The sequence below is a fragment of the Styela clava genome, chromosome 5 (genome assembly GCF_964204865.1).
Source record: "Styela clava chromosome 5, kaStyClav1.hap1.2, whole genome shotgun sequence".
Classification (NCBI taxonomy): Eukaryota; Metazoa; Chordata; class Ascidiacea; order Stolidobranchia; family Styelidae; genus Styela; species Styela clava.
In genome coordinates this window covers 24,490,630-24,504,632 of record NC_135254.1, presented here as the reverse complement: position 1 = coordinate 24,504,632, position 14,003 = coordinate 24,490,630, and the positions used below count along the sequence as shown (strand labels likewise).

The following is a 14,003-nucleotide window of genomic DNA, read 5'->3' as shown; positions in this document are numbered from 1 at the left end:
GTAAATGCGAAAAGCATAATTCATGGTAAACAGGATGTTAGCATTATATTACTGATTTATATATATATGCGATGTATTGAATATATACACGAATATTGAAACAACGGTAATTATTTACTTTTTTAATATTTTAAATTTAATTTTTTTTAATTACAATTTTGTGAAATACCTTCAAAATTAATATTCGTTTGTTAACGCGGCTGTTATAGTAGTAATTCAGCAGAAAACCCCGTTATTTTTTTGAAATTTTATAAGAAACAATTAATTTGGTGATGAGTAATGGAATTTTAAAATTTTAATGCATTTTTTGCGAAGACCAAAACTGATATCGATATGGAATGTACCTGTTGCATTAAAAAATCAATTAATTCAAATGAATGATGCTGGAATTTAAAATTGGCGATTCTCATTCTGCTGCATATTTTATAGAACTTCAAATGTTAAACACTGTTTGGTACTAAACTCACACACAGCTTTGTAAATTAAACTCACAAGTTGAATCACTGATTTTACTATAATTGCCTAATAAGAAAAGAATTTGTACCATAAAGACTTCGTATTTTTAGGTACAGCAACACGATTCATATGTTGATTAATGCTACAATGAATCGTTCAATTTGTTTTACCTGTCGCTTTGAAATTATGAAAAACGAGTTATGTGAATACTAACAGCACGCCATTGTTCATTTCCGCCAATCATTGAATTATCAATTGATTATGTTTTTAAAAAATTCAATACATGTAACCGGATTCAAATTGAAAATAATTGTTGATTTTTTAGTAATAAACACATCAGCCTGTTTTCCGTTAATACGTGCCGCTTGACCATTACTCATATTTTTATTACATTCTCGCAAGAACGATACCGAACGTGATGCTATTACTGTTCGTTATGTTAATAAAATAATTCATTCAAACATTTACATGTAAATTGCAGTTAATTCATGATTTTTTTAACATTGTTCTATACGTACAGGATGTTTGATTCATGAATTCCGATCAAATATAATATGAATGTTTTATTTTTTAATTCCATATCCATCAATAAAAGCAAACAAAATAAAACGGAATAAAAGTATTCACACATATGACTTTAATAAGTGCCGTAGTAATCATTGATATTCTTAGAGACATTATCAAGATTATAAAAAGAAAAGAATATGCGCTAGAATTACTTCGTAATGCTACTTTTCAGGATTGAAGGTATATATGGAACTTTTTTGACACTTCAAATGATATCTACTGAGAAATTATTTTGGTCACGGTATGTCGAAAGAAATGAACTGTCTAAAGGCCAGTTGGTATCAATAAATAAATGTTATAGGTTCCAGGTTCAATGCTTATAAGTGAACTAACACTAAGTGACATAATAAATTTGGGGAAAAGGAAAATTGATAGAAAACTTTATCAGAATAAAGTTCATGGGTAATTAGTTTTTAATCGGATACGGATGCCGAGTAAAACAACCACGTATTTATTCCTTATTCAATCACCACGAGAGAGACTTGATTGATTGACTGATAGAATTCCGGGATATACTTGGTATTCATTTTACATCATTTTAAAGACGACTTTGTAATACTAGTACCCCGGTTGCTTGCATGAGATGTTGATGGCATGTTTCCTAAAGCTTTGGCCCTTTCCTCTCTGGTTGTTTTCCAGCAAGGTATCAACATCTTATTCCAATTGTCAAAACAAAATATAATACACATAACATTCACAATTAAATTGATAATATAAGTGGAAGAAAACATGTTTGTTTCTTTTGAAAATGAAACAATCGAAATAACCAAGGAAATTATGTCGGTAAATATACAAATCAATGTTAATATAATAGCCTTCTTAACACGTCCCATTACTCGCGTTCTGGAACGGTTGTCATTAGAACTGTTGCTTGCTAAAGCAGATCTGCTAATAATAGGATACACGAATAAATACAGCAACGATACCTGCATCAGTGTGCTCACGATAACGTATGATATCAAAATTGCCCGAAGATATTTGGCTGTATCTGAAGCTGTTACACAACCAAGTCCAGGTTTGTGCTCGTAATGTACGATCACCATAAGACAGCATGAAGCACAGATGGCATACGTCACCCACAATATCAGTATTACATAACTAATCGTAGATAATTTTCGGCTGTTCAAATGGGACAGTGCTTTGTGTATGTAGAATATCCTCTGCCTCGTCCATAAAAAAAAGTAAATAATGAAAAAACATATTATTAAACAAATTTCTCTTGATTTTCCCAGTGCGTTGCAATCATATGAAAATTTTACGAATATTATTTGCTGAGATTGGCCATCAACAAATGATGTTGATAATTTCAATGCACTAAAAATAGTCAGTACAAACGATCCGCCAATACACAATCCCCTGGCCATTCCTCCAATTTTTCTTTCCCTAGCATTTCTATTTGCACAATTTTTCAATCCTTTTTTGCGGCGTAATTCGTTGATAATCAGAACAGCAGTAACGTAGACACCGTAGACAATCCCTATAATAGCAACTGCAACGTTAGCAACCCACAGCGATTGCTTGTTGTCTGTCGCGCCTTCTTCAGTTGACTCCATATTATCTTTGGTCGTTGTCAATTGATTATGTCATTAAGTACACGTATTATTGTATGCAGGAAATTTGATTTCATAGCCACGCCGATCACCTACTGTTTCAAATCAGACAACTTCCAAATCAATTCGGCAGCGAAAACTCACTAGACGTGACTCGCTGACCAGTAAATTGTAAATGATTCAACGATAGTGTCAAGCCGGATACAAATGTCACAAATTACCCGAATTTCAAAAATCGATTATTTCTTAGGATTTGAATTTATTTATATGATCTGCCAATTTTAAATGGATGACAAAGTATCTTTTGAATTTCTGCTTGTTCTTTGTGACGTGTTCTGCGTTGATGCTAGTTTCGCGAGTTTCCTCTCCGGTCCGGGCTTGATCATACATGGCACAAGCATTGTGTGCCAATTGTCAAAACAGAAGATTAAACACATCATATTGACAGTCAAGCTTATGACATAAGGTGGCGTAAAAGTGGTTTTGTCACTCGAATAAGTTAAAGTTGCAATAACGGGGGCAGCGATATCCGTGACAATGCATACCACAGAAAGAGCAATTGCTTTTTTCACTCGCCACATTATTCTTGTCAATGGACTATTTTCTGATCCCGGAGACTTCCCTGATCTTCTTCGAGACATTTGTGAGGATATAATTGATCGTTTAACAATCGGGTAGATAAAAAGAACAAGCAGGCAAACTTGCATCAAGGCAGTAACTACGACGAATGATGACGATATGATTCGTAGAGAAGTACTGGAGTCGATATCTAACCGGCAACCAACTCCGACCTCGTAATCGTACCTGGGCAAGATGGCGATTGCGACTATCGATGTAACGCTATATAGAATCCACAATACCAGAATGACATAACTAGTCACGGTCAGTGTTTTACTGTTCAGTGGTCTCAATGCTTTATGAATGTAAAACACTCTTTGCCTTGTCCACAGAAATAAATATGCCAAAAAAGACGAAAACAAGAGTGATGCGTTGGCTACTTTAAAGAGAATATTGCAATCCCACGGTTTGGTAGTCTTGTACCTTGCGTCTTTTTCCACAAAATCGATAATGGCTTTGCTTGCACTGAATGTTGCTGTAAATATGGCCGACAAAATGCACAAAATTCTTGCTATTAGTGCAAATCTTCTTTCTCTGATGTCCCTGTTGGATGGTTTATTTCTAGAATTCCGTACATAATGATGTACGATCATTGTTGCTGTGACATAACTGCTCAGTATAAGTCCAAAAAGATTTAAAACAACATTGGCAGACCAGAGTTTTTCGTCGAATTCAAAAACCACCTCCGTGGTATTTGAAGATGAATTAATGATTTCAGACATTGCCATTGAATAAAATGTATAAACTCGAATCGTCGGTCTTGTATATAGAATTGACTGAATACATAAGATTATAACATGAGTAATGAAACAAAGTTGTTTACACTGTACCAGGACATGGAATCCAATATTATCGACATATCACATTTTTCCGAATTTGTTTTTCAATTTATCTTATACAACTACGCGCCTCATGAAATACTAAATTTGCCTTTGTATTTCACGTTTAAAGAATTTAGAATCTTTTTTAAACCCCCGCCATGCTCACTAGTAATATTAAGCCCGTCCAAACCGGACTATCACATTTTAAATCAATGTCTTAGAATCATTACATCAATTTTTACAATTTCAAATGTTAGACTAAAACTATATGTTCACAATAATACGACATATTTTATCATTTACATCTAAACTGCCATGAAAATTGTAAGTTCATTCGCTTTTTGAATCCCAAAAGTTTATACAATTCTCCTCAGAGCACTTCTCTTTAGCTATGTAAAAATTTAATTTTATTATTGCCTCCATAGTTTAAATAAGATTCAACCAAACAAGATAACAAAACAAAACGGCGCTCGTGATAGGCCCGATGCAAAAATGTGACGGACCTTCCAAAAATCGAACTATTTTTACCTTTGGTAAAATTATATAAAAGATACCACTTTATAAAAGTATCCATATACTAAATGACCCGCCTTAGACTTCTTCTAAATAAGTTTATTATTATCCTGTTGATTCTACGACAATATTTTCTTACACTTGTTCGCTGCATGATATTACTTTTTATATTTCAAAAACGGATAGTCATAAAATGTTTGTTTCCACATTCTATCAAACTATCTGTTTAGTTGGTATAGTCATTTTATACCTTTCAAACCTATGATTAAATGTCACGCCACTTGAGAAACATATCTCAACTCTACTATTAATTAAACGATTCCACTTTAACGATTAAGAGCTCACCTGACTTGGAATGCCATGGTTTAAAATAAAGTAGGTTATTAAAAATAATTTTATTTGCAGCATTTTGCTTTGTTTGAGCTCATTCCTATTGCAATTCATTTATATAAAATCTATTCGAACATAATTTCATTTGCACATTCTACAATTTACATTTACACTCTTGTTATGACATTGCAAAATACTGGTGGTTTAGATATTCTTTGAAAATTATTTATTGATTCTAGCTAACCTTCAGCACTTCAACCACGACAGCAATAATTTCGCCAAGCCAATATAGCTGTTTAGCATTCACTGGATTGCTAGTTATGATGTAATTATAACATATATGATTGTCATGTTTGTAGTTAATGTCTAATCTAATTTGCATAGATTAAATAGTTTTCTGCTCACCTTTTCTCAAGATTTGTTTAATTAGAATATGTGTGACGTTTATAATCTATATAAAATGTAATTCTATTCAATAAGGCTATTTTGATAAATTTCTAGAAATTTTGCCACCAAGCAGTTATTTTCGCTTTTCGTTTTGTTATTAAAAGAGATTACGTGACCCGAAAGTGTCTTTTTAACCTACGTCGAAACGAAAAACAACTTACCAAATTTAAATTTATTTGAAACGTCAATCAAATCCTGCAGCGAATTGCGATAATCAAAATTGCACTCTTCCATTTCTAGCGAAAATATCAGAAATCACTGCCTTTCCATTTTCAAATCGACTAATTATGGGACGAACGTGGATCCGCAAGAGCTAAGCTAATCAACATAACTAATAATGCCTATCTAACAAAGGACATGAAGTCCACAATACAAATAAGTGCTGTGCTTAATACGGTTAAAGGCAAATGATGAATGTTGGCAAAATCTACGTTGGTTATATATTATTTTACAGATTCGCCAACTTTTTTGAACCATTTGTGAAATGTTTTGACTTGATATGAATATTGCATAAAATAATGCAAAATTTAATGTTCATCATCTGAGGCCAAAATATTTATGCATGTCCTGGTATTTAAGATATTCATATACGCTTTAGAAAAGTACCAAATCAGACTTTTTTTTTTTTTTTCGGTGCCGTCATTTTCGAACTTTGCATATGGCATTAGTAAAAAAATTGTTTGATGGCTCAGTTTCCTGATCGATGTATTTTTAGCTTAAAACCTATCCTGTCAAACCAAAGTTTCAATATTTGATTGTAATACTCATAAAACGTGCCCACTTAAAGCGTTTGATTTCCAACTGAAAAAAATATTTAGCAAAGTGAAATACCGTATTTTGGAAAGAAAGTAGGACATCGCACAGTATTTCACACCAACCGGCAGTTATTTGACACAGTTTCAAAAGTACAAACATCCCCACTTAAACTTCAGTAGAGCGCATATAAGATACGAAATAGCCTATCCATCCTGGTTTACTTGAAATGATTTTCGTCAAAAATCCAGCTTTGTTTTTCTACTTCATCAACTTATTTGTGTGCACAAATTTCACGACATTTCTTTGACTTGACGGTTCTCTAGAATAGGCACTTGTGCACTTGGTTTTGTGGATTTCAAGAGCATTCAGTGGAAAAACATTTTCAGGAGTTTACTCTTAACTCATGTACTATTCCGAGATAGATTAATTTCGATAGATCAAACAACTATAAAATGTCTTTTCGATATTCAATATTTTTTCAAATCTTTTCCGATTTTTATCTTCGTTGACTGCACATATTATCTTATTTTCTTTCTATCCAACTTGTGGATAAACCAAATTTAGTAGTGGTGTATTATTATCGAATTCTGCACAATATGCAAATGTAACATTCGTTTTTCAGTAAGAGAAAAATGTGATCGGACGCCATATACGAGGTGGATAAATGTGCGGTAGAGGTTTTCGAGTAGGCTTATACAACTTCATGTGTAGAGTAAAATTAGGTGTTTGGATATTTATGCCAGTAAATATTAAGTTATTTTTTTAAAAGTGCGCAGGAACCCGCAGTGAAGGAGGGAGATGAAATTGAAAATTTTTAGTTTTTGCGGATGACTGCGATAGTATTCCTTTCACTTATCTTCATAAACTCTCGTATTATTTAACAACAATTTATTTTAGTATTGAATCATCATAATGTCATATACTACTATAACATCAGGATGCATTGATAACAGGTATCAGAACAAAATTTGATTCAGCAGTATCTACAATGAATAATATCTACATGTCATTTGGGTTATAATAACCTCACACACCAGTTTCAAACAAGCGAACACACCAGTTTCGACCCAGATCCCAACAAAGTTGATCAAATATGTGTTTAATAAATTAAAATGCGATGATTGGGTAGAATTAAAAGGGATTTAGTGGAAATACGCGAAGGTTAGTTTTGAGAATAGTATCCTACTATTTAAATTTACCCAGAAGTAAATCATCCAATGAAGAAGTGAAATATAATAAAAACGTAATACTTACGATTTGAAAATCCTTGTGTTTTCTCTGTTTTAGAAACTTGTATGTTAATTCATTTTATCCATATATAGATATTTTAGTCCTGTTTTACCCCATCTAACAATATACACTGACGAATTTCCCTCATGAAGTAAAACTGTAGACGATAGCTAATCTTAGAACATTTGTTATCCATACAATATCCATTACGTTTTTGCATAGATTTGTTGTATCGAATTTTGAAGCAAAATACTGGCCGCAATTTTTCGTTCATATAATAAACAATGTTTGAACCAACGTCCAATAAATACAGAGTTCTCTTTTTTGTGAGCGTTTTGAACTAAAATATGCCGCCTGACTAGAAATCCGTTCGTTTATAAATCTCCCCTTACGTTGAATAATTCTTCAATTTTGGTTTATATGAAGAACAAGCTGGATCGCGATGCCATCCGCACTTCAAAATATACCTGTTTCAAATTCCAAATTTAATTTTTGTTTCTATAATTTCGATTTTTGAAACCAATTTGAATTTTGGAATACTTTAATGATGTCTTATGACTGCAATTTTTTGAAAAAAGAGAGAAATATTGACATTATTGTGTACTTATTTAAAATCTCATTGACTGAAAACAAGCTCCATCCAGACTCGATCAAGTGTAACAAGACATCAGGAAGTGCGTCTGGGTTATTACTAGCGGTCACATCAAGCTGGAAAAATGCTATATACGGAAATAATTTTGATGTTTCAAAGGGAATCGTTTACCATTTGTCATTAAAACACTAATTGACTAATTATGTACTTTTAGTACAATCCGTCATGAAAATAAGCACTGGAAGCAGTTATTATATTATTCTTTGAAACAAAAATATTAAACTAATAATCTTATATGGAGTGATATTTTTGTCCACTCTGGGAGAACGCGGTCTGTGATAGAAATCAAAATCGGGATATGAAATAAACAGAGAGTCATTTTATCATTAAGCAATTTGGGAATTGAATAGGTTCGAATAGAAAGAGAATATTGAGCGATGAATATTTTACGAAGTTATATAAAGTTAGATGGCCAATGGCGCGGCGGTGTGGCTCAACGGGCTAAGCGTTAGGGATACGCTCGCCACCGCACCTCTAATTACTCTGCGTGGGTTCGCAGGTTCGAATCCCATGCAGGGATGGTTATGTGCGAGAGGATTGCTGGACTCCTCGCCGTCGTTGGGTCGTTCACGTAACCGCTGGTCGGTTACGGCTTCCTCCACCACCAAGTCCATGCTTCCGAAAACAAACAATATAACTAATCCCATACCCGACTTGGAATGGTAACCGGACGAGAGGCCATGGTTCGCCATATGGATAAGCCGTCTTATCGGCTTTCCTCTCCCCCGGGATAAATATGTAAATCCTATCCTAAAGCTCATAATATTATCATTTGTTTCCAATATCGAGCGAACTGAAGCAAAAAAATGTTGTTTGTTGTTCTATGCTATGGGATAGAAGGAGCTTAAACCAATAAATGGTTAATAGGCTAAAATAGGATGGATCAATTATTGCTTTATTTTGCCGAACATCTTTTAACACCTTGAAAAATTGTTCCAGGAATACTTTAGTGGACTTCACAATCTTGAATAGCGTATAATGGGTAATATATTGTATCAGACAAAACGTTCATGAATGCCCTACACAAAAAAGAGAAAAGTAATATGCAGTGTACTTTGACAGTTACAATAGGTTACAATATATTAACTCCCCTGAGCTATATATTAATTTAATACCATTTAATTCATTTTTTCAAATACTGCTGACCTAATTCATTCCTTTTCACTTAACTTAGGAAGAGACATGCGTTTTATTTTGTTTGGTGGCGAAATGACCATGTAATTCCGAAGTGGAAATATTCTGATCCTTTCAAAAATAATGGGAACAATATATATCAATGGATGTCTATGCTTGTATGGAGAAAGATTTGTTTTGAGTTTAAACGTGTAAAAACGATGCAAAAAGTGCGCACGTTATCCCTAACCAAGGTCGACCAATAGATCCATAGTAGACGAGGTGTAATTGATTAGTGGAGAGACTATGAGTTACAGAGAAACCAATCCATTTGAAGATTTCCCAACCAGTTTTGAACTAAAATATTTTACTACGTAGGAAATTGTTGAGAATAGTACTTCCATTTCTTCCTTTGCGACAGCAATCAATCATTCGCTCAATGATCACAGTTTTACCAGAACAATGCCCTAACTATCTGTCCCCATGTAATTCTCCATGAGCTAGGTTTATAGTTATACTTGGAAAAGCCTACTATATTGAGTACGATGGAAAAAATGTTCATTATTATGAACGTATAACTTTCTATTGTCTTACTTTTGCCAGTGGTTTCAGGTTTTTCACTCCGGCAGACTGGAAAACCAGATGAAATGGTGACGTGAAACGGAATTGGGTATACGTTTCAAACTTTTAGCTCGATGTCCTGTATTGGAATAGAGGCCACACTATTACCGTCAGCTGGAATCTGATATGAGACAGATAATATTTAAAATATTCTTCTTCTCAATGTATTAATTAATAATTATATACACGATTAAATGAATGAAAATAATTCACTGATAAAATCTGCGATAAATGTAAACATACTTTGAACATTTTTCGTTGTTTTCGAGTTGAAATCCGTGTTTCTGTTAATGAATAACAAGCAATATAATTTGGAATCGTTTATGAGGCAGGAGTTAATATGCAAGTCCAATGGGTTATTTGAAATCTGGTATAATCTATTTCATTGCTGTATGCTACCTGTTTATTGCTGAATTTCATTTCAAATTTGTGTAGCAGAAAAACAGTCACTCAAAATCACGGTATTGCTGATTAGAGACGGTGAAAACCGCTGGGCTAAATGCTCTCTCTGATGGGCAAGTTTCGCTGGGACACAGAGGTGCCTCTGGACAACAACTGCGTTATTCGTATGACGCGTTTGCGTTGATGGAAAGCGATTGAATTAACGCCATCCTTAATCTAAAATACCAGAAATGTACGGGCATGAAATGTGAGATAAACAGCCGCATTATTTGTACTTTTATACGTGTTTACAGTGATTTTGCAAAATCGTTATGCAACGTTAGAAAAATCCCAAGGTACGCTATGAAATACCAGATAGTACAATTCAAATAGTACAATGAAGTTACATTTAAAATATCTCGGAAACACATATTCATCGCTGGGCTATACACGGAGTAAACCTTAGTTTAGCACGATAAAAAAATTATTGAATATACTTTCCATTCATCATTTGGCATATCACCATAATCCAGTTAAAAGTATCGTCAGACATTGCGGTAGTTTTATAAGGAATTAAATGACGCACAATTGCCTGTGTTTTGGTGCCAGTGACAGTACTTTTTAATTGGCCCAGACTTCCTTTTTAGTTTTTGCCTTTAATATTGCTACTTTTCGATTTAGAAATTTTGGGTTGCGGATGCACTCCTATATTTATCTTTAGCATCTCGGCTCTGATTATATAACAGCGGCTCAAATGCAACGCTCAATAGAACTTGTACACGGGTTAAAATAAGAACACAGAATGCTGTCATTGCCTTTATCCTAATGTATGATTACGCCGACGAGTTCTCAGTGTTACGTCATCAGCGGATCCTTCTAAATATTGGTCAATTTCTGCAGACCCCTTGTGGGCGTTTTCAATAACTTGGGGGGCGCTGGTGGCGATTTGAGCCATTGAGGGGCGCTGGTTGTCAAACTGGGCGATTACGGGGCGCTGACATCAATACTGGAACTCACAAGAAATATGATATTTTATGCCATTTACTTCTATGTTTTGGTTTAAACTAGTTTGCTTGTGATTTCGGTGTTGGAAATTTCTGGCTCAACGTAGAATAGGTATTGTGACTTTTTTTTTAAATCCGTATTGTTTTACAATAAATCAATAATACATAGCGCATACAGCATACGCTTCCTCCCTCATGCGCTGCACGTTTTGTTTAACTGTTTTAAATAACAGCTTTATTTTACTAGCGGGTTTTATGGTGCTTTGCAGCGGTAGTGTAAGTACAACACCCTTATGTTATAATTTTGGTTTTGTTAAGAGCAAAATGTGAGAGCTGGGCATCTGATTGAACGGACGTACGCAAGATAGGACCATCTCCATGTTGCGACTCAACTGGTTCATTTTCATTTCTTGGGTCATTGAATAATAAGGCTAGATAAGTAATACATAATTGGCAAAAGGCAAAGATCTAGCCTGGTGTTATATCATGGTGTGTCTGACATTGTTTAAAGTCGGTTTATCATTTGTGTTGCGTAAGTTCAAAATATCGAATACAGTGACTTAAGCAGCATATTTACCTAATTTATATTAAAAACAGTATTATACAGCGTGGTCCCCAAAAAACGAGATCATCATTTTCTAGATTACTTATACGGAAATGGAGTGAATTATTCAATTTTGTCTAAACTTCTGTTTGCGTATGTTTGTACCCAAAAGTGTCGGAAAATCTAGGACGTTTTGCACAAAAATTAATGTTGTTCCTAGAATATATATGTTCCAAATGCCCTACTCGGCAATAGAATTCTTTTTGCAACATTGTCAATCACTCTTCTTTGAGTATTACTCCATTTTATTTCTGCAATCGCAGCCTTGAGTTCACCAATCGTTTGGTTGCTCTGATACAAATTGTTCCTCGAACTCCCTACATATCAAAATCTGAGAGGTTTCAGTCCGATAATTAAGGTGCCTACTGGATGTCACTGCTAACTTCTCTCTCAGGTATTCAAGCATCTGATTTGATGTATGGGGTGTCGCCTCGTCATGCTTGAACCACTGCTGGTCACCTCTATCAATCCCTCAAGTAATGTCCAGATTTTTCTCGGCACAAACACGTAATGTTCTGTATTCACCATTTGAACTCTTTCATTTCCATGTCCTGATAGCAGAAGGTGCGCTTCAGCAGAAAACTAAGGTAAATTTGAGGTGGTTGGAAATTTTGCAAAACTATTGAGTATAATCATACGCAAACAGGAGTTCGAGCACAAATAAGATTGAATAATTTTTTTGGAGATGTTAAAGAAATTTTTGGTCTGCGTTTTCTAGATAACCCTGAATTTTCAGAATCGAAAATGCACCACTATCATCGAGTTTATATTTCTAAACTCATGTTAAGTGTTCCATCTTTTTGGAAACAGAATCAAGATGGAAATATCCTCACGAGTGAGATTGTTTTTTTTTTATTGCTCTTGCCAGCTCATTCTTGGTAGAGCAAGTATTTAGTGCAGTGACCGCACTTATACATATCAAGAGAGATTTTCTCGACAGTGTCGGAAGAAGAGACTCAGGAATGTTTTTGACTGAAATAAACCTGATATTATCAATCTGGTGGCATTTCACTAGACTCAACCTTCACATTACACCAGTGGTCGGCAACCACCGGGCCGCGGCCCATCGCCGGTCCGCGGAAAGGTTATTGCCGATCCGCAGAGAGGTGACGCAAAAACGGACAAGGCCGTAATATAACCTCTACAATCTAACCACAAACCCTACGACTAAAAAACAGCACCCAACACAACAGTAAACCAGACCAACACAACGCCAGGGGTCGGCAAAACTGCGGACCAAATGTGGACCGTGAGCTAATTTGTTGCGGCCTTCGAACAACCCGACATTTAATACATAAAACCAAAATTGATTCTAAATTTATTATTGTCTCTACACGGATTTATGTGGTAATAAGTGCTGATGTACAGTGCTTGTTTTGTAATAAGTAGCGTTGGTTGTATATCGTTCGAGCTAACTTTGATTTTAAAAAATTAAAAATGCCTGGGAAACGGAGCGACGAGGGTCGAGCATTCCCAAGTGCTTGAACGGAAAAATATTTTTTTTTCTTGCGCATTCCAAAACCGGTTTGCTCAGTATATATTTACGGTTTGCTCGATATACCCAGTCAGCATCGCAGTTGTTAAGGGTTTTAATGTTAAACTCGTTATGGAACTAGTCGTCGAAAATTCGATCCCGAGACTGCGCCACAGCTCATCTGTGCGTTAGTGCAAAAGGTGTAATGTGCACGGTCGGAAGAATATATGGCCTTGAGCAGCTTTATCTAAAATGCATTACACTTAGAATAAATTCCGTACTCGCCTGTCAGATCATCATTTGGTCGACAAGTTGCCATAAAAACATCATTTTTCACATTGATAATAAGTAAATAAAAACAATGTATTGTTGGATAATATATTAAAAAACGCCACATACACATCCCATTGGGCCAGGCTTTAAACACAGCGATAGAAGGGCATCAATGCAAATGAGCCATTGAAGTTCAATTAATGTAGCGATTGTTCGAAGGCGGAAATAGAAATATTGCGGTCCGCGCGCTACCGAAAATGTGTATACTTGGCCAGCAAGTACATGAAGTTTGCCGACCACTGCACAACACTATTGAGCAGCATGTCTGACTTCATAAACAATTGTCAAGTCAGTATGTCGCAATAATGCTGGGTCAATTGTTTTCTCTCATCAGTCCGAATAAGATCCCCCCAACAAAATAATACATGCATTGGGAACTTTCCTGAAATCTTATTAATGTGAGGTGAATGTATGTAATGTGTTTTCAATATTGATAACTACAAAAACGAAGTATCGAAGTAGGGTGGATGTAAGAAACACGTTACGTGTGTCAACCATATCTCCAATATGGGAACAGTTAATAGCCATCAAAC

The 14,003-nt window shown here is 34.9% G+C and overlaps 1 protein-coding gene across 1 annotated transcript; it reads right to left on the bottom strand.

Annotated features, from left to right (window-relative positions):
- Window positions 1-1,001: 1,001 nt before the first annotated feature.
- Window positions 1,002-4,249, bottom strand: LOC120345122 (uncharacterized). Its single transcript, XM_039414519.2, has one exon. It carries the CDS (start codon window positions 2,574-2,576, stop codon window positions 1,557-1,559), a length of 1,020 nt encoding a protein of 339 aa, XP_039270453.2. The 5' UTR covers window positions 2,577-4,249; the 3' UTR covers window positions 1,002-1,556.
- Between the last annotated feature and the right edge of the window lie 9,754 nt (window positions 4,250-14,003).